General features: G+C 39.6%; 1 protein-coding gene across 1 annotated transcript in view; it reads left to right on the top strand.

The window, feature by feature from the left end:
• Positions 1-24,777, top strand: part of MDN1 (midasin AAA ATPase 1) — a 131,757-nt gene that overhangs the window by 66,489 nt on the left and 40,491 nt on the right. The window contains exons 43-63 of the mRNA XM_081139934.1: positions 29-290; positions 1,433-1,592; positions 2,619-2,735; positions 3,626-3,834; positions 4,940-5,088; positions 5,635-5,846; positions 6,383-6,603; positions 7,495-7,608; positions 9,536-9,668; positions 10,978-11,093; positions 11,878-12,011; positions 15,427-15,584; positions 15,800-15,920; positions 16,281-16,491; positions 16,822-17,053; positions 17,262-17,388; positions 18,327-18,494; positions 20,869-21,083; positions 21,432-21,819; positions 22,597-22,706; positions 23,342-24,047. Of these exons, the coding sequence (XP_080996060.1) occupies positions 29-290; positions 1,433-1,592; positions 2,619-2,735; positions 3,626-3,834; positions 4,940-5,088; positions 5,635-5,846; positions 6,383-6,603; positions 7,495-7,608; positions 9,536-9,668; positions 10,978-11,093; positions 11,878-12,011; positions 15,427-15,584; positions 15,800-15,920; positions 16,281-16,491; positions 16,822-17,053; positions 17,262-17,388; positions 18,327-18,494; positions 20,869-21,083; positions 21,432-21,819; positions 22,597-22,706; positions 23,342-24,047 (4,263 nt within the window). The remainder of the gene's footprint in view (positions 1-28; positions 291-1,432; positions 1,593-2,618; positions 2,736-3,625; positions 3,835-4,939; positions 5,089-5,634; positions 5,847-6,382; positions 6,604-7,494; positions 7,609-9,535; positions 9,669-10,977; positions 11,094-11,877; positions 12,012-15,426; positions 15,585-15,799; positions 15,921-16,280; positions 16,492-16,821; positions 17,054-17,261; positions 17,389-18,326; positions 18,495-20,868; positions 21,084-21,431; positions 21,820-22,596; positions 22,707-23,341; positions 24,048-24,777) is intronic.

Raw genomic sequence — 24,777 nt, 5'->3', positions numbered from 1 at the left:
ATGAATGCATGTGCTCTGGATATTTCAGGTTGACCTTATACGGCCTTGGAGGCAGCTCTTAGAGAAGGTGGAGAACACTGTAAGGGCACTGTTAAGAGACAGCCTCCTTGTCAGTGCTGATGATGCAGAAGTAGTCCTGCGGGCCTGGAGTCACTTCCTTCTGACATATAAACCCAAGTGTCTTGGAGAAGATGGTAAAGGTGTCGCAATGGAGGTTGTAAACAAGCTGGAAGCAGTATTACTGCTTATGCAACGACTCAACAATAAAATCAACTCATACTCCAAGGCAGGTGTGTGTGTTTGCATGTGTGTATCAGACATTTACCATTATCCATATAGTGTCCATTTACAGACAATATATTTGTAAATACAATGCCCATAATTTTTTGTATTAATTTAATGATTATTAATACTCAAAATTTGAAAATCTTTGTTTTAGAAAGTAAACTGAAGCTGATGTACAGTATCCACAATTGGTGATCCTAAACAAAGCAACCAAGGAAGAAATTAGTTTTTGAGCTGATGGTTTATTTTCTGTATAACCAGCTGTAATGATAAATCACGTGCATGTAGAGCTGGTCTTACTGTTTATTGGCCTTTTGAAAAGACTTAATTTCTCAGGAAATTGGACATTTAAAACTAAAGAATACAACTCTAAATTGACAGGATATGTTCAGTAATTTTGTATAGAAAGTGTAAGAAGTTCCTCAGTTAACATGGAAACTTAACTCCCCTCATTTTGTCATGCAGCTTTCCTTAGGTATCACAGCCCTGTGCTGTCCCTTGTCCAATGTATGAAAGCAGTTGTTTCATATACTTTTTCTAGTTTTCTAGTTGTTGACAGTGGGAGGGTAAGTCAACAATAATAAATTTTATTATTTCCTCATGACTAGAAGCAGGAATTTAATGTATATCACCTTGTGATATGAAAAAGCGTCATAAAGCAATTTCTAACCAAAAAGAACAATCGAAAGATTTCTAGGGATGGACTGTATAAACTATAAAGCACCAGGAAAGTAAATAACAATTGTTACTATAACCATATCCTAATTATAAAGGAAGCCTGGTTTGATGACATTGATTGCATCCTGCCAACTAGCAGCACTTTCATTTGATATAAATGCAGTAATACATGGGAAATATTATTTTCCTGCCATTTGAGAAATTACAGCACCTAAAGATTATTCATCTTCTCTGTCACGCTCAAGTCACCTCTATCTAGCCATTAATTCAGAAAGCCATTAAGTATTTTCTGCCCCCAAACCTAATTTTTCATCTGTTTTGTTTAGAAAAACCAAAACTTTTTTCCTACTGACTCTATTATGAAACTTTAAAAAATTGGGCCTGAAGTTTCTGGCTTTCTTTTAATAAAATTAGTTTTTGTTTTTATTGTCCTGGTTTGAACTTAAGTGCTGTGGCTATGACATTTCAGAGTTTGCCAAACTTGTGGAAGAGTTCCGAAGCTTTGGGGTGAAGCTTGTGCAGTCATCCAATGGCTGCAGCCATGGCACCTTTGAGTGGGTCGACAGCATGTTGGTTCGGGCCCTGAAGTCTGGAGATTGGCTTTTGATGGATAACGTTAACTTTTGCAAGTAAGGACCTTCTGCCCAATCACGAGTGAACCTGACTGAAGTTTGAGATATGCTTGTCAGAGTAGAAACTCAGGTAGAAGCTTTGGTATTTTTAATCCACTGTTATCTTAAGTAGAAACACATCCTCAACCATGTTCATGTCTCCCTGTGGTGAACAGTGGTAGTTGGTCATTAGACAGCTGCAATATTTTAGTGAACTGAAGTGAAGGCTAACAAAATGATTACATTTCCAGTCATTGAGACCTTTTTATTTAACATCAGAATGACCAGACAGTGGTCATTCTTGAGTGCAGATTTTTTTTTAAAAATATATCTTTATTGATTTCAGAGAGAGGAAGGGAGAGGGAGAGAGAAAAACATCAATGATGAGAGAGAGTCATCACTGATCCACTGCCTCCCACACACCCACTGACTGGGGATCGAGCTTGCAACCCAGGCATGTGCCCCGACCAGGAATTGAACTGCGATCTCCTGGATCCTAGGTCGATGCTCAACCGCTGAGCCACGCCCGGCCGAGAATGAGTGCAGATTTTTGAAATGGAAGATCTGACATAGGACTGATGTTTAGTAAATGTGCATCAGTGTATATTATTTGTGATTGTGAAGTAAGGAGAAGGGCAAGGGTAAATCTGTTGTGGTTACACAGCCTGATAGAAGCTACTGCAAGTCATATGATGTGTTTCTCTACCTGGAGCATCTTTCAGAATGTTTCAAATCAAAATTCAATTACCTTTAAATGATAATGTTGGGAAGTAGGGGAGAGGGGAGGGGAAAGAGTTCGGGGAACTTGCTGTCATTTTCCTTATTTTATTTATTCAGCAACTGTTTTTTCGATTTTACTGGGTAGGATCTCTCTGTGCCTTGGGAGTGAAAAGGGGAATTGATGGGCCAAGAGATCACAGTTCTATATAGGGGAGTGACTTGTGCTGAAAGAAGACATGGGTCAGGAGCAGTGAGAGGCCTGTGTGAGGAAAATAGAGTGAAGGCAGCATGTCAGCCTGTCCCCTACTTGAACTCTCATTGCAGCCCATCAGTACTGGATCGTTTGAATGCTTTGCTTGAACCTGGAGGTGTCCTCACTGTTAGTGAGAGAGGACTGGTAGATGGATCCACTCCCACCATAACACCACATCCCAATTTCAGGTATTTATGCTTCTTAAGTTTCTGCCTAAGAATCTGACAGCCTCAATAGCAGAGGCTGGCATTCAGTAGGACCTTCTTAGGTATTATGTTGACACACTCAGTCATAACTATGTTCACCCATTTCTTGATTCAGTTAGTAAATTATTTGTTGACGCTTTGCTGTTTGCCACACTCTGGGGACACAATGGTAAACAAGAGAAGCAAGGTTCCTGCCATGGGTTGGTGGTGAAGGTTAGAAGCAAGGAGACCAGTTACAAGCCTTGTGCAGTAGTTCAGGGAAGACATGACAGCGTATACTAGGGTGGTCAGATAAGTGGGACTTGCCAGTCTACTTGTGGGTTGAGAAAAAGAGGAAGCAAGGATGACACCTAAATTTTTGGTTTGAGTAATGAAGTAAATGGGGGTGCTGTTCACTGAGAAAGGGAAGACTGGCAAAGTAGCAGGTTTGGTGTGGGGAGGGTCAGCAGGGAATCACTGTTTAGTTTTGGAGATGTCAGCTAGATGGAGGTGTTATTGGACATTGAATGTATGAAGCTAATTGTTTAAGGAGAGCATGGTGCTTTCTTTTCTGCTCTCTGTAGGTAAGTTAAAATGATGAATTTTCACTCCTTGATTTGGGGAATATCTGAAAGTTAAGAATCTTAAAGTTCTCAGCTCTAAAAGTGTACTGGACACAGTATTTAGTTTCTAAGGAAAGTAGGTTTAGAGGACTAATATGCTGTATTGATGCATTTTAGAACTAGAAGATAGAATACATATGACCGTAGCAGACTTTCAATTAGTGGTGTCTCCCTTGATAAGCTCCCTGAAGATGAGTCAGTTGTTGCTGAGCTGCACCATTGGTTGCACTGGGACTTAATTTTTTTTCCCTTTGAATTCTGTATTACTAGACTTTTTCTCTCAATGGATCCTGTTCATGGAGAAATATCCCGAGCTATGAGGAATCGTGGACTTGAAATCTACATTTCAGGAGAAGGAGATGGAAGCATCCCAGATGACCTGGACCTGAAAGTTCTGCTGCACAACCTTGGGTTGGTGGGGGACAGTGTGTGTGACACCCTCTTGGCTCTACACAGAGAGACCCAACACGCTATTGTAGGTAAGGTGCTTGACTTCTAGGCCTCTGCAGGATTTTATTCTTGTGGAACTTTGTGTGTTACTCCATTTGACTGCTAATCCAGGAGTTCTCACATTTAGTGTACCTAGAAATAGAAATTACCACAAAAATGTAGATGCTCCAGTACTCTTCTTCCCCTTAACAGCAGCTCTAGGTGAGGCACAGGAATTAGTTTAAGCAGCTTCCTGATCCATGCAGTCAGAGGCCCACACTTTGTTTGAGGAATACTGTCTTAGTCACTGAGATTTATGAAGTTTGTCCTTCATATCTTCAGGATCATCATTTGACTTGTTTAAAAGAGACAGGTGTTGCCCGGCTGGGTGTGGCTCAGCAGTTGAGCATCGAACCCCTGGAGATCGGGGTTCAATTCCCAGTCAGAGCATATGCCCGGGTTGCGGGCTCCTTGATAACAAGCGGGTGCATGCAGGAGGCAGCTGAGCAATGATTCTCTCTTAGCATTGATGTTTCTCTCTCTCTCCCTCTCCCTCCTTCTCTCTGAAATCAATAAAGATATATTTTCAAAAATAAGAAAAATAAAAGAGACAGGTGTTACTTCTTCTAAATGTCCAAATGTACAAGAAAAAGCAGTTAGTAACAGTAGCAATAATAATAATAAATGGAATCCTATTTATTGAATAACTACTATGTGTTAAGTGCAATGTTAGTTGCTTATTTAGCACTCACATTAGTTCTCCAAGGCATATTTTTCCATTTTACAGATAAGCCTAAGAGAAGTTGAGTAACTCATCTAAGCCAAATAATTAATAATGACAGCTGGAACTTGAAAATAGGCCTGTTTGATTTCAAAGCCCGTGGTCCTTTGTGAGGCAATGGTCATTTTGCCCACCTTTGGTGTGTCAGTTTAAGATTAAGGTTATGTATGACTAGCTTTATCACACTTGTAGAATGTTGCCACAAGTCCGTTTAGTCTAGTGAGGCCCTAGATTCCACTTAGAAGGCTTTCTAAAATAAGTATCTGGGTGGATTTGAGTGGAGCGAAGTTTGATGTGAAGGTGGAATTTCTCCATTTTCATTGGAGATTTTGCGGAATCAATTGGTCATAGATGGCAATGTGTTTTCTTTGTAGGTTCTCCAACATCATCTATTTCAACTCTAATTCAGACAGCCTTACTCATTGTCCAGTACCTGCAGCGAGGGCTGAGTGTAGACAGAGCCTTTTCTGAAGCATGCCGGGAAGCATATGTCCGCTCCCAGCATTCACCAGCAAACCAGAAGGTACTGTGAAGTGTTTCAAATGGCTTTTCTAAGTCATAACACTCTACATTATTTAGTACAAGGAAATTCTTTTTGTTGATAACTTTAATGATCTAAGAGTGGACCACGGCAGTTATTCTCTAATAGAGATCTGCTGTCCAGGTACTTCTGTGGAAAATATGTTAAATGTAGCCCTGGCCGGTGTGACTCAGCGGTTAGAGCTTCAGCCCACGTACCATAGGTTGCGGGTTCAATTCCGAGTCACTGGCACATACCTGGATTGCAGGTTTGATCCCCAGCCCTGGTCGGGGTGTGGGGGAGGCAGACAATCAGTGTGTCTCTTACATGATGTTTCTCTCTCTCTCCCCCTCCCGCCCTCTCACTCTCTAAAAATTAATGGAAAAAATATCCTTGGGTGAGGATTAACAAAAAACAAAGATTAAATGTAAATATTACATGCTTGAAATTTATCATCAGAAAAAGTAGAAGTTAGCTTGTAATATACATTTTTGGTAATAGCACGTATGTGTTGGTGCCTGTACACCGTGTGTTTTTATCTCCTATCAGGTCGTGCAGGCTGTACTGGAGAAACATATTTCTTCTCTGCGAGCACATGAAACCTGGGGTCACTCCATTCTTGCCATGGGACTGTGGCCAGATTCTCTGCCCTCAGCTCTCTTTGCTACAGAAGATTCTCACCTCTCTATCGTACGAAGTGATGGACAGATCCTAGCATATTGCCTCAACAGGATGAGCCTGAAAACGAGCACCTGGGCAAGGTTAGCAGAGCCGTGAGCCTGTGTGTGTCTTCAGCATCTTCACTGTGTTGTTTGTTTGTGTTTTTGTTTTTCAGAGAGAGGAAGGAGGGGAGAGAGAGATAGAGAGAAACATCAATGATGAGAGAGTCATTGATAGGCTGCCTCCTGCACGCCCCTGACTGGGGATCGAGCCCTCTATCCGGGCATGTGCCCTGACTGGGAATCGAACCTTGATCTCCTAAATCCTAGGTTGATGCTCAGCTGCTGAGCCATGCCCGGCTTGGAATGTTGTTTGTTTTTGATGGTAATGGTTGTCACCCAACATATTAGACCAGAATGTTATGTGCCCATTTATTACCCAGCTGTCGCAGGTTTATTGTGATATTGCTCCCTATTTGTTATTCATTCGGTATATGTTTTAATTGTCTTGGGAGGGGACTCACCTTTTCCCCATTACCTCTTTGATCCATTATTTGTAAAGTTATTGTCCTGGTTCTTCGAAATGTAAAATGAAAATTCATTCTACTACTAACTTTGCCTATTCTAATGAATTTCAGAATTCAGCCTCTTACCTTGCCAGACTTAGAGAAAATTATGCAGTCTTCCAACCCCGAGAGTTTGAAATTCAGTTCAGTCGAAGTGGATACTTTTTGGATTGATGAACCAGATATTCTGGCCATGGCTGTTAAATTGCTCATAGAAAGAGCAACCAATCAAGATTGGATGCTCAGAGTTAAGTGGCTTTATCATTTAGCCAAGAATATACCACAGGGGCTTGGTGAGTAGAAAAGCTTAATTTGTATAATGAGTTAATTTATGTATATTTCTCCTGTTGTAGTACCTCAGCAGCTGTGTTATTCTGACTACACTGCTACTATCAAATATGGGAGATCTCATAGCAAGAAATTTGTGACCTAGCATTACTGTTTGTGTAGGTATTAAAAAATTAAGGAACACATCTGCCCTTAGATACGTCCCAAGAAAAACTTTTTTCCCATGTAATGCTTAGCATTTCAGGTCTATCAAATCCAAAAGGAAATGCACCGTATTACGTATTTTTATTTTTTTGAACATCCTGCTTTTTGTGCTACTGCTGCGCAACCCTTCTATCTGGGAAAGGTGTTGCTTTTGGTAAATTCATTTCCCTTAAAAGTGCCTAAGAGATTTACTAATTCCAGGTGCTCTAAGTTGTCATGCTTAATTTCTTTGTACTTTTTTCATTCTAAAAGAAGAAAAAGCGACGGTAACAACATCGCATGAAAACTACAGGACATGGACTTTGTTGGTAGAATTTGTTGCTTAAAGTAATTGAGTTTACATGAGCCTTTCTGCTCCACGAGAACTTGTAGATAAGCCAATGAATATGTATATTGTTGTGGTACATGTGATCTGTCTAAAAATGTGTAGAGAGAATTTGTGTTAATTATTATTACCTGTATTGTTCTATATGATAGCTACTAGCCACAGGTCACTATGAAAGGTAACTGTGAACTAATTAAATGAAATAAAATCTAAATCCCAGTCCCTTAGTTGTATTTGCCAAATTTCAAGTGCTAACAGGTGACTAGTGACTGCTCTGACAGCACAGCTGTTGAACATTTTCATCGTTACGGAAAGTTCCATTGGACAACCTGCTTTAGATACTAATGTCTGCTTCTCCTTCCTCCAGAGTCAGTACAGATTTATTTGGAAGCCAATGCTGCATCTCTTAGGAAATTTTACTCAAATTCTCTCTCAGCTGGGATCAGTAATGTCATCAAAATATTACAACCAAATATAACAGGTATTGTACCTGATTTGATTTCTAGTGCTCAACACCATTTAGGGAAGTTGTCTATTGAGTTCATGGGGAAAAGACCTGTCAGCTACCACTGCACCATGGTGTTTTTCAGAAGACTCAGAGCATCCAGATGCAAATTCCACTCCTTTGAAACTATCCATTTATCCTTCAGTTTCTGAAAAAGGATTATACACAATGAAGTGGGAAGAACATGGGAGTTGGAAGACTGGACTTTGGTTCCAACTAGGCTCAAACTGGCTTTTTTGACTTGGGGCCCATCATTCATACTCACTACCTGTGTTTGAAAATATGGAAATGAAATTCATTTATATGGGCCCCTTTAGAACATTCAGTTATTTATTAGTACTGTTAACAGAAAGGGTTTTAAACTGAAGCTATTTGACTTGAAGGGGAAACAGTAAGGATCAGTTGCTTTAGGAAATATAAACCCTTGATAAAAGTTATAAAGCCTTAAATGAAAAGTTATAAAACCATAGTGATGAAAGAAATAGCCATCCAAGGTATCAAATCAAATGAAATATTCAAAAACAATTTTTTTTATGTCTCTGTTGATTTTAGAGAGAGGAAGGGAGAGGGAGAGAGAAAAACATCAATGATGAGGGAGTCATTGATTGGCTGCCTCCTGCACATCCCCCACTGGAGATTGAGCCCGAAACCTGGGCATGTGCCCTGATCAGGAATCAAACCACCATCTCCTGGATCATAGGTCAATGCTCAACCGCTGAGCCATGCCAACTGGGCTCAAAATTTCTTTTTAATTAAGGAGTGAGATAGCAGAGTTGTTTACTGGAACAGAATAATATAAAGTTGATTGAACATAAGTATTAACAAGGAAAATAGGGCCATTTTTCATAGAAACAGGTTTTTAATTTCCCTCCCCCATTTTCATTTGATGTTGATCAGAATATATACCATTAGCCATTTGCTTTAGAAAAAAGTAGTATGATGCTTTTGTGCTAAGCCAGTTACTTTACACTAAAGGTAATGAGGTGAATGGGAAGAAATCAAACAGAGAAAACCACTGAATAGTCAGGTTGTGGCTGAACTAAATTGTGGCTTTCTGATTATGGAAGAATTTTGGTCTTTGAGAATACAGTTCTAGAGTAGAGTAGTGGGTTCTGTTTTTAGCAGACACCACTTGCCCACTGTTGGAACATAGTAAGTCTGCCTTCACCTTTCTTTTCAGCTGTATAGCTCTGGATTGGGTAGTCTTACTGGATTTTGGACTATGGGTTTCCACCTTGATGCACCTTACTGTTCACAGTAGGCATTTGTTAGTCTCCTATATGGTGGATGTCTTTAAAATTTGAAGTGCTCCATTGACCCATCTTACCCAGCCACCTTCAAGTTAATGTTACCATTGTTTTGTTTTACCACCCTCCCTCTGGTTCTCACAACCTCTGAGAAGATTAGATGCTGATCACTGTTGCTTTACAGAAGTTCCAAGTTTGAGCCAGAGGAGCTCAGTGAGGTGTCAGCAGCAATAAGAAATGGCTTTTAAGTGAAATAATCTTGTTTTTTTATTGAAAACAAATTATAAAATGTACTCACTTATTTTCTGCCATGTAAGTTAGTTTTCTTGTGGTTAATGACAAAAGACTGGGTAGTTAAGCCCATTGATTTTTTTCCTGACCAATAGTGGGATCTGAGCAAGTGAATGCATTGGTTGAAATGTTTGTTTCAGTAACGATTACCTTTATATCCTACAGTGGAATGAATTTGTAGGACTGGTAGAAATTTTGCATTTAGAAAGGAAATAGCCATAAAAGCTGTTGAACTCTACTTTTCTAGTATCATGGGCTGAAACCAGCATTTCTCTGATTAAAATAATGAACATCCTCAACTGAAATTTGGCAGGCAAGGAGTTTAACTCCAAAATTCTTTTTTGTTTGTTTGTTTTGTTAACCAGATGAATTTGTGATCCCTTTGGACCCTCGCTGGAATATGCAGGCTTTGGACATCATTAGAAGTTCGATGGACTTTGACCCACAGACAGACCAGTCTGAGCAGCTCTTTGCCCTTTTAGAATCTATTGCAAACAAGTAGGTGAAGCCTGCTGTTCTGGGCATTGTTTGCCTCACTCTCCACTCTGGCTTCACAGATTATACCTTTCCTCAGTCTGTCAAATACCGCTTATGTTTGTTTAATCTTCTGAACCTAAGAAGCGCTGGGGTGGTAGAAGACATGATTGCCTCTATTACCACTTCTTTGTGCTCTGTGCTCAGAGAAGTAATTCTGACTGTGAAGTCAAAATTCCTATAATTTTTGTAGGTTCTTAATAATTGAATAGGGTGCTTTAAGAGATACACTAGCTTAGCATTAATGGTGGAATTTATTTCATGGTTAATTCTTTATCAGCGGATAGTTGTGTTTCTACTGTTTTCTGGTTGTGATTCCCTACAGCTCCTCCCATTTTCACCTACCCGTTCTCTCACATATCTTTTCCTCAGCCATCTGGCTGTTACATCATTTCACATCCTCAAATGCTAGAGACATAGATAGTACCTGCATGCTTACATTCATACTCACACAAAATTTACCTAATTGGTATATAAGCTGGTCTTTCCTCACTTTTTAATGTAATGACCACCAGTTTTTTGGTTTTTTTTTTAAATATATATATTTTTTATTGATTTTAGAGAGGGGAAGGAGAGGAAGAGAGAGATAGAAACAGTGATGAGAGAGTAATCAATCGGCTGCCTCCTGTGCATGCCCCCTACTGGGGATCGATCCCCCCTCCCCCCCAGCCCAGGCATGTGTTTCCTTGACCTGGTTCATGGGTTGATAGCCACTGAGCCACACTGGCTGGGCCCACCAGGTTTTTTTTATTGGCCATCAGTGTAATAAGTTCTTTAAAATAATTTTGTAATTGAGATGTAATGCACATTACAGAAAAGTGCACTTAATGAGTATATGTTGTTTTGATGAGTTTTCCCAAAGTGAACTCATGCATGTGATACATACTAGCAAGGGGATGATATATACCCCCTTGTTTCCTCTTCCAATAACCCCCTCAACCTCCCTAGGTGACTTTTAACACCACAGATTAACTTCGTGATGCCTAATTTTAAGGTTTCCCAGTGCAGTGGTTTGGATCCTAGCAGAGCAGCAGAATGAGGCCTGGCCATCTACCTAGACACAGCTTTTCCCAGCCATCTGTCCTCTTCCCTTCAACCAAGTTGTCTGACTCTCACCTCTATCTCTAGTCCAGAATTTGTAGAGTTGGGAAAGGAATGTCAGGTTGAAGGACATGGATGCTTCAAGGATTCTCAGGACTCAGTAGATAGAGGATGTGATTGAAAAGTATTATTCACCAATAATGGTTCATTATGTTATTGAATCCCATTTCAGGACAATCATATATCTTGACCGGGAAAAACGGATTTTTACTGAAGCAAATTTGGTTTCTGTTGGTGGCAAAAAGTTAAGAAATAGTGTCTTGAGAATGTCCTTTGAATTCCATAAAGGTAAGAGCACTGCCTTTCATGTTCTTCAGTTATACATCTGATTGCAAAATGTTGCTGAAGTTAAGAGGCATATTTTCAGTAGCTGCTGCCATTTTATTGATTCCTTTTGATTTGCTGGCCTGATTTTAAACACATTCCCTTATTCAGTGCTAATGATGAACTGTTTTAACCATTCCCTTGGTTTTCTGTACTTTTTATAACAGTGGTATGCCTAGTAGGTCCCATGTTATGAGAGAGGAAAGGGAAGCACAGAGATGCTCAAGGTCACATCTCTAACTTGAAAGCTAGGTCTGTTGGCTCAAAAAGTACTCATAAATATTTGGTTTTAGGTTCTTTCTTCCTCCCTGCTTTATTATTATTTTTAACTGAAAAGATATCTGTGCTTGTTGGAAAAAATTCAGACTATAGAGAAACAAAAATTACAGAAGTCAGCTTTTAAAGCTGCTACTGTTAATAGTACATTCATTTGTATCTTCTCATAACTGTCTGTGCTCTATCCTTTCAAATATATATACACTTTCTGTATTTAAACAAATACTTGTTTAAAATATGCACTCTCTATAATTTTCTTTTTTCATTAAGACAGTATAAACATCTATACATATACATGCCTAATCTGCAGAGTTTAATAATAGTAGGCAAAGAATCTACTTTCAATGTGACCTTTCAAAATTGACCTTTGTACTAGGGATAATATTAAGTTTCATATTACAGTTGATTTTGAAAATGTCCAGAGATTAACTTAAATCTGATGGGTTGTTATTTTATTTATGTCAACTCTAAGATCCAGAGAGCTATCAGAGCCTGCCCCATGAAATTGTGGTCAATCTTGCTGCTTTTTTTGAACTTTGTGATGCACTAATCCTGCTCTGGGTACAGTCCTCCCAGGGAATGGTGTCTGATGCCAGTGTCAATGAGGTAAGGAAAAATGTACCTATTTTTATTTTAAACAGCAGCATTTGTTGTGACACAAAGATCTTGAGGGACAAGACTAACTTCAGTGTTATTGCATGTCAAATATTATTTGAGAAATTGAATTGTTCTTAACAGTTTAAAATGTATACACATTTTAAAGCTTTATGGGGATATAACTGACATATAACGAATGACATGTATTTTAAAGTGTTTAATTTTGTATGTATATACTTGTCACAATCAACATAGTGAACATACATCTTTTACCCTCAAAACTTTCCTCATGTTCTTTTGTATTCCCTTCCTCTCCCCTGCCCCCACTCCCAACCAGGTATCTATTGATCTGCTTTCTGTTACTATAACATTAGGAAATGTTATAAATGAAATGATGCAATATATATTCTTTTTGATCTGGCTGCTTTCACTGAAAATAGTCATTTTGAGATGCATTCGTATTGTTTCATGTATCAAAAGTTCATTAGGATTACTGAGTAATGTTCCATTAAATGTATGTACTACAACTTATCTATGGATGTGTTGCTGGATTTGGGGATATTAACAGTTTCATTTTAATTTACTTAAGCCTTCTTAGACATCACTGTCACATGCGGATTTAATTGATTTTGAATCTGGATTATTCTAGTAATTCTAGTAAACTAGAGTAGCAGGTCTTAAGCTCCTTGGTCTCAAGATCCCTATGGTCTTAAAAACTACTTAAGACCCCAAAGAACTTTGTTTATGTGGTTACATCTATCAATATTTATTAAGATAAAAATCTGAGAAGTTATAAAAAACAGTTGTTAATCTGTTTAATAACACAGTAACAAATCTACTTCATGTCGATAAGAATAACATTTTTAATGAAAAATCAGCTCTTATCCAAAACAAAAAATTGATAAGAAGAGTGGTACCCGTTTTATATTTCTGTAAGTCTTTTAAATTTCTGACATTACTGAAGAAAGCTATAGTCTAACATCTGCTTCTGCATTCAGTCTCTTATAGTATAGTTTTTGGGTTGAAGTTTGTGAAGAAAAACTGGCCTCTATTCATAGTTATGAGGTTGGAAAAGGGAGGAGTATCTTAATAGCCATTTCATATAATTGTGAATATTTTTCTTCGGTACTGTACCACAACTTGACAAGTGGTGGTTTTATAAAGGTTCCTTGTAATGTAGAATCTAAAAAAATGTCACTGAACCTGTCAGTCATTAAAATTCATTGGCCTAGCTTGCACTTTGGATGGACTTTTACCCTTGGGTGCATTTATAGCTGATGCATTGGTAATTTGGAAAATATTGTTCACTGAGTTATCAGATCTTCCAAATGCTGACTTATTTCATTCATCAATATAAATAAAGTCACAGTCATAAAAAAAATTACCACAAATCTCATCAGAAAAATCTTTCATTATTAGGAAGTTGTCAAGGTCTTAGTTTTTCAAAGTCCTAGGTTTTGCTTAAAAGCTTGAATTTTAATACTGGCAGCAAATACTCTGAATTGTTTTTAATGACCTGACAGATTCACTTTATACATTTTCAATACAGTGTTTGCCAGATATCCAGTTACAGTTTGTCTGTCTTTTTTTTTTTTTGGTACCACAAATGTCAATGTAGGAAAAAGGCAAATAATGTGATATTATTGTGAAAATAGCTTTTAATTCATGGAAACTCTGAAAGGAATCATTAATCTTGAGACTATTTTTCTGTAAAAATACATTTTTACAAGAGCAATGTTGGGGGCTCACATTTACCTAATTTGCATTCAAAGCTACATAAATGAAAACAGTAGGTATTGTCATAAGGATAGACACGTAGTCCAGTGAAACATAAAAGAGAATTCAGAAATGGACCCTTACATACATGGTCAATTGATTTTATTGTTAATGTTTTTGTCAGATGTACAAAGGTTGTTCCCTGGGGAAAAAGAGTGTTCAACAAATGGACCAAATAGATGCTTATACAATAAAGTTAAAATGAGCATTTATCCCTACCATACATTATATAGAAAAGTTACCTCGCCCGGCCGGGCGTGGCTCAGCAGTTGAACGTCGACCTAGGATCCAGATGATCAGGTTTCGATGCCCTGTCAGGGCACATGCCCAGGTTGTGGGCTCGATCAATGACTCTCTCATCATTGATGTTTCTGTCTCTCTCCCTCTCCTTTCCTCTCTCTGAAATCAATAAAGATATATTTTTTAAAAAAAAGTTACCTCAAAATGGATCATAGCCTAATGTAAAAGCTGAAACTATGAACTGTGTAAAAAAAGACATAGGAGGAAATCTTCATAACCTGAATATAGGAAAAGATTCTGGAGGATTGTATATAAAAATTTCATCAAAATCAAACACTTTTGTTCTTAATAGACAGCTTTAAGAAAATGAAAACACTAGGAGCAACTGTTTAGAAGTCATATATAAATTATATAAACAAACTAATAACACAGCCCAGTTTATAAAATGAACAAGATTTTTTGAATAGATGCTTCTCAGAAGATATATGAATGCCCAGTAACAGTTGAAAAATTGCAAGGTCATTAGTTATCAAGGAAATGGAAATTGAAACTATATTGAGTTATCACCCACCAAAATGGCTAAAATTAAAATCACTAACAGTAGCAAGTATTAGCAAGGAAATGGAACAACTTGAACTTGCCTACACTGCTTGTTGGAAGACATAATTAGTGCAGCGGCTTTTTAAGACAAGTTGGTGGTTTCTTATAAAATTACCTGTACAGCTCTGCTGGCATGGCTCAGGGGTTGAGCGTTGACACATGAACCAGGAGGTCACAGTTCGATTCCTAATCAGGGCACATGCTCGGGTTCCAGGCTCAATCCCCAGTAGGTTGTGCAGGAGGCAGCCAATCAATGACTCATCATTGATGTTTCTATCCCTCCCTCTCCCTCTCCCTTCCTTTCTCTGAAATAAATTTAAAAAATTAAATAAATAAAAAATTACCTGTACAAACCCTGGCTGGTGTTGCTCTGTAGTTAGCATGTCGATCTGTGCACCAGGTCGTGGGTTCGATCCCCAGCTCAGTCTGGACGCATGCAGGAGGCAACCAACTGATGTGTCTCTCACATCAGTGTTTCTCTTGCTCATTTGCTCTGTCTCCCGCCTCCCTTCCACACTCTCTAAAAATCAATGGAAAAAATATCCTTGGGTAAGAATTAACAATAAAAAATTAGCTATATACTTAACCATAGGACCCAATAATACCATTTTCTTTAATGTAATAGCTCTGAACTTCCAAGTACTAGGAGGAAAGATCTTTGCCTTCTCTGACTGCTATAATGTCCCTAAAAATATTCGGGTGGAATGCTAGACCTTTCATGTGTGTATGTTGAGTATTGATTAATAATTGAAGTCTGTGCCCTTTCTGGGAGATGTTTGTGAGCAGTTTTGGTTTCCTTTGTTTTTAGATCTTGGATTCTCTGCGTTGGCGTGACCGGTTTTGGACTGTGGCTGACACAGTAAAAGTGGATGCTCCAGGCCTGGCCCTGCTTGCCCTTCACTGGCACTGGGTTTTAAAACATTTGGTTCATCAGATTCCCCAACTCCTGATGAACCACGAAGACAAGTAAGACTCATATTTAGAGTAATAATGTCAGTATCTGTAGTACTGATGATTAAGACAGTCTGGAATTGAAACTTTTTTTCTTCCTTTACTTTGGTTTATTCCCTTGACCTACTAGTGAATATAAATCAGATATAAAATGTAAATGATGTCTCTTACTCTCCAGCATTCTGCCCCTTCCTTACTTCCCCCTCTGCCCTTTTTCTCCTTCTCTAAAGATATTACAAAGAGGTTCAGACCGTCTCAGAACATATTCAGAATTGCTTGGGGAGCCCAACTGGTGGCTTCACTGGTATAAAGAAGTTGCAGAAGTTCCTGGGACGACCATTTCCTTTTAAGGTACACCTTGGAATCGTAGTAAACAAAGATTTGACCTCTTCTGAAGTTCTTCTGGGACGTGGGACTGTCATTCAATTGTACTTATCCTTGCCTGCAAAGCTTACCTTTTAAATGGTCAATGAATACTGTTAACTGATTTGTTAAATGTTATCATTTTACTTATTCTTGAGACTATTAAGGCTAGGTAGCGTTTGAACTTAATTACCGTAAAATCTTCTGAGAGCAACAGGAATGAACAAACCCTATGTTTTCTAGAAGCATTGTAGAAATAGTTTGAATTTTTTCTCAAACAGGAACAGGTTGCTGAAAAGGACCATGTTTCTTCTCTATAGTAGACTCCCCTGGGTTTTATTGTTTCAGGACAAGCTGGTGGTGGAGTGTTTTTCACAACTGAAAATTCTTAACAAAGCCCTTGCCATCCGGGAGCGGATGGCTGCCGTTGGGGAGAGTGGATGGCTGGAAGACATTAGTCGGCTTCACGTGGTTGCTTCTGAATGGACATTAAAGAAAAGTCTCCTACAGGCTTGGGGATTGGTCCTCAGAGCTAATATTCTGGAAGACGTCAACCCAGGTAACATACTCTGTAGTCTGGCATGCTGACAGATACTCTTAAGATTGTGTCCGCTGCCCTGCAGCCAGTAAGTTTTAAGTTTTTCCCTTAGGTTTTTTTGGTATACTGTAACCACCTGACACTGTAAATAAGTGTCAGGCATAGAGCTAAACTTCATATATATTGTTTAATTTTGTCATTAGACTTGTGCAGGTATTAATAACACCATTTCACAGGTACAGATTAAGCTGTACTTTGGTTAAAGCTCACAGTCACATTACTGGTTGATAGGAACCTGAGCCTGTACTGTTGACTACTGTGCAATAATATCACACTTGTCTTATTGTCCAGATGAATTGAAGAATCTTGTGAATGCTCAGTGTTTAGAAGTAAAAGCCAAAGGAATTTCACTTGGTTTTCGGGAGCAAAAGCCCAATGAAGCTTCTACCCCATCCCAGCCAGACTTTACCTCCTTAGTCCAACTCACCAGGAGTGTTCAGTTATGGCCTGCTATGGAGTACCTGGCTGTGCTTTGGCAGTACAAACTGACAGCTGATTTTATGACACAGGCTTGTCTGAGAAGGTAAGCTGTTTTCCTCCGGGGAACATATTTTCTTGTTAGATTATTCTGTGCATCCTACATGTGAGACAAAGCACAGACTTGTCTTGGGGGGAATAGTTGAAAAGTATTCTAAGTTCAGTGTGTTTCATATTTCTGTACATAGTAGTTTTCTTCTAGCCATTCATCGATAGTCCACGGCCCACCCTCTCCTGCTTTATTTTTGGAACAGGTCCAGTAAAAATCAGCAACCCCAGATAGATGAGGAAATAAGTCATCACATCATATTTTGTCTTAAGCACACACCAATTGCTCCTCAAGAGCTTCGAGACCTTTGGTCCTTACTGCACCATCAGAAGGTAAAAACCAAAATTAAAAGGAAATAAACCTTGACACGATAAGCTGATTAGATTTCCTTTGGCAGACTAGTTGCAGAACATTTTATCTATTCAGTCTCAAAATTACATGTTGCAAACTCCATTCTTACCTGAACTAATTTCAAAAGGGAGAATTTTAACTCTTCTTTTGCAGTAATTACCTGGGTATTTCTCAGCTTTTATCACAGAATCATCCTGTTCATTTTCCAGTTAAGAGAGGACATAACATTTGCCTGTTTTGTTTTGTTTCCTCAAAAATACGGTGCGAGTAGTTTTTACTCTTCCCCCAGAATAACTATTGAATGTGAATACTGATAAACAGTAGTTGATACAACTTCATTAGTACAATCTTCATTTGTTTTAAATGTTCTATTTATTTATTTTGCTGACATTATAATATGGTTTATTTCACTTATATGTTCTCACGCAACCTTATAAAAGCAGATCTCTTCTTTGTTTTGTTTTTTGGGGGGGTTGGTTGGTTGTTTTTAATACTCACCCAAGGATATGTTTTTTCATTGATTCTAGAGGGGCGCGGGGGGCAAGAGAAACATCAATGTGAGGGAGAAACATCAATCAGTTGTCCCCCCCACCACACACACACCCCAGGGGTTAAACCCGCAACCTGGGTATGTGCCCTGATGACCAGCAGTTAAACCCGTGACCCTTTGGCTCATGGGACAGCGTTCTAATCACTAAGCTGCACTGGCCAGGGCTCTTCTTAGTTTAATGAAATTATAATCAGGATAAGTGACTTCACCAGGATGACCAGGATGGCAGAAAATTAGGAGCATTAGTATCTTTTAATATCTTTAAACCCATATTAATTTTAGATGGGTCTTACAAGATAGAGGCCATATAACTTGATTTATGAAATCTTTGTCAGATATTCTCTTATCTAATTATTTCTTTATCTCTAGGTATCTACAGAAGAAATTATCTCTTTGTGGTCCTACTTATTTAATTCCACATTTATGTCTTTCTGGAGCAGTACTGTGACCACAAATCCAGAGTACTGGCTCATGTGGAGCCCTCTGTCTGTTGTGCAGCAGGAGAAGCCCAAGTCCCTTTTGGACTCCACACTGAAGGTTTGTGGGCATAAAATCATAAAAATGTTTGATGATAGTAAAGAACATTTTACAATAACTCTAGCAATAAACAGTTATTCCTAGTGTAAAGCAGTGACTAAGTAATTTTAATACTTTATTTTCTGCAGGATATTAATAAGTGTACCTTCAAAGAAAATATTCTGTTTTAAATGATTTGGGAAATTCTGAATTAAAGTAAAAACAGGTTCCTTAAAAAGTATTTTATCTTTTTTCTAATTAAAATACTCTTTTCACTAATTACAAAACATTTAAAATAGTACATACGTGTGTTCATATAGTAGAACGTAATAGAAATAATCACTCTTTGCTCTGTATCTTGCTTACATATATTTTATATTAATATATAAGTAAACAAAAATAAGGTCATGTTTTTGTCCACATAATACATTATGAAAACCTGTACCTGTCATTCCAGCTTATTCTTTTTAAGGTATTCCATTCTTCAGATGTGCTGGAATTTATTTAATCACTTTTTTATTCACAAGTTTTGAAGTTTCTTGCCTTTATTTCCTCCCTTTCCTATAATAAGCATACCTGTATCAACTATCCTTGTTTAAGTCTTTGTCCATTTGAGTATTTCTGTGGATATGTTACCAGAACTGAAATTTGACCCTTGATCAAAGTATGCACAGTTAAAGAAATTTATAGATATTACCAGAATGTCAGGCAGGTGGCTTTTCTTTTTTAAATATGCCAGGTCACAAAAGTCTGGACGACCACAGGAAGACTTGGGACTAGAGCACAGTTTTCTTTATTATTTATATGAGGACCTGTTTCTCCCTAGCATTGTCACACTGGTGGTGTCAACATTTAAATTATACAGTTTTTTTAAAATCGTATTTTAATCCATGCTCCTTTGATTGTTTTTCTGTTCGAATATGATTACATATGTATATTGATCAGTTTTATTTCTTCTCTGAATTTTTCAGTCTTGTTCATTGTTCATTTTGTTTAAAAAATTGGGTTGTTCGTCATTTTATTACTGGATATCTCTTTACATATTATGGTTATTAAACTTTTACCCAACGTATGGTTGGAAATACATTTCTAGTGTTTTGTTGTCTCTCAGGTTTTTTAATGTTCTCTTTTTAAATATACTCATCCCTTTCTACTTTCTGGCTTTGGTGTCATGTTTTTTATTTATTTATTTTACTTTATCGTTATTTTTAAATGAAACTTATTGGGGTGACATTGCTTAATAAAATTGTATAGATTTCAAGTGTACAATTCTGTGATACATCTGTATATTGCAGGTGTCATGCTTTTTAAAAAAGCTTTTCCACTATACCTAGAATTACGAACTATTTGCCCATGTATTCTGTATTTTTTTTGTGTGTGTATTTAAATCAAGTTTATTTGGATATCTTGTTCTGTGAGGTAGACTTACAGATTTTTTTATTTTATGCAAACAGTGTATCTGAAAGCAGTATAACAGCACCATTTTTTACTGTCATCCTTTTCACTCATTTGAAATGCCACCTCAGTTATATATTTTATTTTCTCATAAATGTTCATGAATTTATATTTGGAGTCTTTTATGTTTTGTTGCTATCAAAACTGATTTTTTAATTAAAAAATATCTCTCAAAGCTCTTGGTGATAAACATTATGGATTCCCAAGAGATGCATAGAGTGCCTAGTGTTTCATGCGTATTTGACCCCTTAACCCTTTGCTGTGGACAGCGATTACTGTGTCCCAGATGAACAGTCCAAGGAGCACAGGCTTGGTAAACTTTGTCCTTGGCTCTTACACTTGTCTTCTATTTTTTTTCCCCCGACTCTGAATCTCACCTTCCTGCAGTGTGTTCCTAGCTCTGCTGCAAATATGGTCTTCCTAATGTCCGGGTTTGAGGGGTTTTCTGCATTACTGAAGCACCCATTGCTCCTCATTCTTGGAGAATAGAGTCTACATTCTGGAAAGGCCTGCTAATACCTGACCCCCTTCAGCCCTCCTGGTCCTGTCTCTAGTTGTTTACCTGGTCCTAGAAACCTGAACCTCTTTTTCTTCTTTTTTTTTAATCCTTACTCTAGGGTATTTTTTCCATTGCTTTCAGAGAGGTGGGAGGGAAAGAGAGAGAGAGAACCATCGATGTGAGAGAGACACATCGATTGGTTGCCTCCCACATGCACCCCAGCCAGGGCTAGGGATCAAGGCTGCAACCCAAGGTACGTGCCCTTGGCCTGAATTGAACCCAGGACCCTTCAGTCTGAGGGCCAATACTCTAACCATTGAGCCAAGCCAGCTAGGGCTAAACTTCTTTTTCTTACTCTCTTTCTTCCCCCTAAAGTGCCAGTGCTGCTTGTTGAAATCCTTTTAATTAATTTCTAAAGTTACTTGACTCTTCATCCATCAGGGCCCCGGCAGTCTCAGTAGAGCCATGTTCTCCAAATGCTGCTTTGAAGTCTTGACCAGCAGCTGCAGAGCAAGTTCCTGGGATGTGAGCGGCCTCCCCATCCTATCCTCCTCGCATGTCACCCTGGGAGAGTGGGTTGAAAGAGCCCAGCAGCTCCGGGATATCAGCTCAGTGCTTTGGACCAACATGGCTGTCCCTTCAGTAGCAGAGTTCAGGTATTCCTTCCCCCTGGGCAGACTGTAAATTTTCTTTTGTTTCTCTAGAGTGTGCAGCAGGAACATTAGTCAGAACTTGCTTCTGTAGTGGCCAGTTCTGGTAGGTGAAGGCAAGGATGTTTCCTGGCTGGACCAACAGGTTTTCAACCCATGACAGAGGCTGCCATGAGCTGGCCAGCTCCTCTTTTAACTTCAAGCATGTCATGATCAAGAGAGTGATGCTTAGAAAACCATGTAAGATTACGTGAGAATAGAAATTCACATACTATTAGTGCAGTCTGCCATGTCATAGTGTGAGAAAGGAATGCCGTTTGATGCAAGCCCTAAAGTGCTTCCATGTCCCTTCAGACGCACGGATTCCCAGCTCCAGGGGCTGGTGCTGTGCCGGCACCTGGCAGGCCTGGCCGAGCTGCTCCCTGAGATCCGACGTCAGGAGTACATGCAGAACTGCGAGCAGCTGCTGCGTGGGGACAGCCAGGCCTTCCAGCATGTGCGCCAGACTCTTGGGGACATGGCTGGGCAGGAGGTGCTGCCTGAAGAGATGCTATGCCTCTTGCTCACCTCCCTGCGCCACTTGTTCGGTGAAGGGGAGGGTAAGCGGGACCTACCCGAGCCAGCCCGACGCGGGAGCCTCTGGGTGAGCCTTGGCCTGCTCCAGATTCAGATGTGGCTTCCCCAGGCACGCTTCGACCCCGCAGTGAAGAGGGAATACAAGCTCAGATATGCCAAGGAAGAGGTATGGAGGCGAGAGTTGGGAGCATGGGCTCCATCCCTGACCGGCTGGGTATGCTTAGTATATTAACCCTTTTAATCCCTTTTGGGTGCAGAGCACCAAAGGGGTGGTTTTTCATGAATTGCCCTGTGACTTCCTAGGAATGTGTTCTAAAGATTGCGTTTTCCTCTATGGGAGTTCCTCTGAGTGGGCTCAGGCACTGGGAGGGGGCCCTTCCTAATGTTCTGATGTATCTGCCAAGAGGCTGCAGTGGGCAGAGGGCACGACAGTAGAACACCTTCCAGAGAAGCACTGGTAGCCCTCACTATCCAGACTCCCTGTTCCTGAACTAAGTCTTGGATGTTTGGAATTGGATAAGTTCTTCAGAGTATAATATTCCTCGGGTTTTGAACTTTCGGTGTTCAGTGTCTAAAAGTCAGGGATCAAGTAGAATCAGATCATGTGGGTACCCTTGCTATTTGAACCAAACCCAGGAACTGCCTACTACATAAAGATAGTGAAATACTAATTCTGTACTTTGAAGAAGGAAAAATATATTAATTGGGGTGAAGGCTAAACTGCTATGGTAGAGTCTGAGTTCAGTGTTGTAAATAAGATAGTTTCTTTCACCTGACCACTCTGAGGTGGGTGTTCCAGGTTAACGGAGCAGAGCTCCCTGCCCTCAGGTCATTCAGGAACCCAGGTTCTTTCTATGCAGTTGCTCTACCCTCTCCTAGGGCATTGTCCTCTTGGGCATGTTCCTAGCTGGGCACGGCAGACCAGCTTCTCTCTTTCTGTTAGTTATACCAGCTGCAGTGTGAGTGGAAGACCCAAAACCTCTTGTCCCAGCTACAGACTGGAAGAGACCTGGAAGATGAAATCATTATCAGTTACTCTCATCCTCACATCAGGTAACACAGCAGAGTGATTATTTGTGTTGGAGATTATAGTCTCTCCTTTTTAAAAAAGACATTTTAAGGTTGACTTTTGTAACATAATTACAGTGTTTGCAGAGGTAATGTACACATCTCTGAACTACATTAGCAATTAGATCCCAAAGCCATGGTTATAGTCAGGAAAATATATGCCCTGTGAAGGGGGGAGGGGGAGATTCACATGGGGCCAAGAGGGTTGAAACCAGAATTCTCAACATGGAAGAAGTTGAGTGTGATGATGTATGCTGTATGGGTCTGTGTCTTAGGAAATACTGTATAGTGCAGTGGGTTCTGAGTTCCAGTTCTACCTCTGCCCTTTGACTTTAGACTTTGAGTATACCACTTAATGCCTTTAAGCCTCAGTGTCCATATCTGTAAAAGAAGGATAATAGTACCTGCTTCAGTGAGTTGTGATGAGACTTTGCGATATGCATCTAAATTGCTTAATATCATGTGTGGCACGTGGTAACTGCTCTCTGTATATTATCCATTTTCGTTATAATTGTTACTATCATCATCTTATTATTCCTTAGTAGCTGAAATGTCTCCATTCTGTTTTCCTGAGGGCTCAATCTAGATTTCTTGTTCTTTTTGCGTTGATTTGCCTTTAGGTTACTTCACCAAAGAATTGATCAGCTGGAGAATTTAATATGCAGCCTGTTGAAAAAGCAGGCCTTCAGACCCCAGCTGCCTGCGTACGAAACCCTGGTGCAGGAGATCCACCACTATGTCACCAGCGTCGCCAAGGCTCCTGCTGTTCAGGATCTGCTCACACGGCTCCTGCAGGCCCTCCGCATGGATGGGCCTCGGTCTGCTCAGGTGGCCCAGAACCTTCTAAAGGAGGAGGCCTCCTGGCAGCAATCGCACCACCAGTTCAGGAAGCGGCTGTCTGAGGAGTATGCCCTGTATCCAGACTCCGTCACCCCACTACAGGCGTCCATCTTGCAGATGCAGCATGGCATGAGGCTGGTGGCTTCCGAGGTCCACGCCTCACTCCACAGCGGCGTGGTCTGTGCAGACAGACTGGATGCCCTGGCCACATCCCTGTTGGCTTTCCCATCAGTGAACCCCACCTTCCCCACTTACTATGCTCATGCCGATGCCTTATGTTCAGTAAAGTCAGAGGAGGTTCTGCGAGGCCTTGGGAAGTTGATCCTCAAACGCTCAGGAGGAAAGGAGCTGGAAGGCAAGTGCCAGAGACCCTGCCCCACCCGAGAACAGCTGCTGATGAATGCCCTTCTTTACCTGCGCTCCCATGTGCTGTGCAAGGGAGAGCTGGACCAGAAGGCCTTGCAGCTCTTCAGACACGTGTGCCAGGTAAGCCTGTCCCTGGGGGGCCTGCCCCAACCCCTCCTGAAGGGAGCTGGGAGCACAACTAGGGTGCCTGCAGGACATTAGTGGTACCCAGCGTACATAGAGACAGTGTAGTTACTGAGGGGGATCCACTATCTGTTTCTTTTTTTCGTATTTAACTGTGGGGTTTGGAGACCTTTGTTCCTAAGTTATTAAGAGATTTTAAAAAATTAGTGATATTAGCCCTTTATCTGTGTTACATAGTGCAAATAGTTTGTTGGTTGTCTTTTGACTTTATGGTGGTTTTTGCCATATAGTTTTTTATTAATATGAAGAAAATAAACTTTTTTTTCTCTTAACAGAAGCAACTTGTTCTCATTTTAGACTATTAAAAGAATAAATATTAGCAGAAATTATTAGAATTTACCAAATTCTGTTAACATGTTGGTGTATCCCATTTTAGGCTTGATTATTTGTATATACGTATCTGTAAATGTGTATCTATGATACTCTAAATTTACTTTAAGTCATTTGTCCCATTGGTTCACAATTCTCTGTTTAGTAGTAGAACCCTTTTAAAAATAACCTTAACATGGTGACCCAACATTTAACTGACGAAGGAGCTGCTCTGGTTGAGAACAGTTCTATCCCCTCCATGGTGCCTGAGATTGGCCCTTAAATCACGAGAGTTCTACAAACCATTAATAAAATCCATTCTGTTTAATAGCTTGCTTTAAAAAACCTAACAGCATTT

This window comes from Miniopterus schreibersii (genome assembly GCF_964146895.1).
Source record: "Miniopterus schreibersii genome assembly, chromosome: 6".
In the NCBI taxonomy this organism is placed as follows: domain Eukaryota; kingdom Metazoa; phylum Chordata; class Mammalia; order Chiroptera; family Miniopteridae; genus Miniopterus; species Miniopterus schreibersii.
This window is presented reverse-complemented; position numbering and strand designations above follow the sequence as displayed.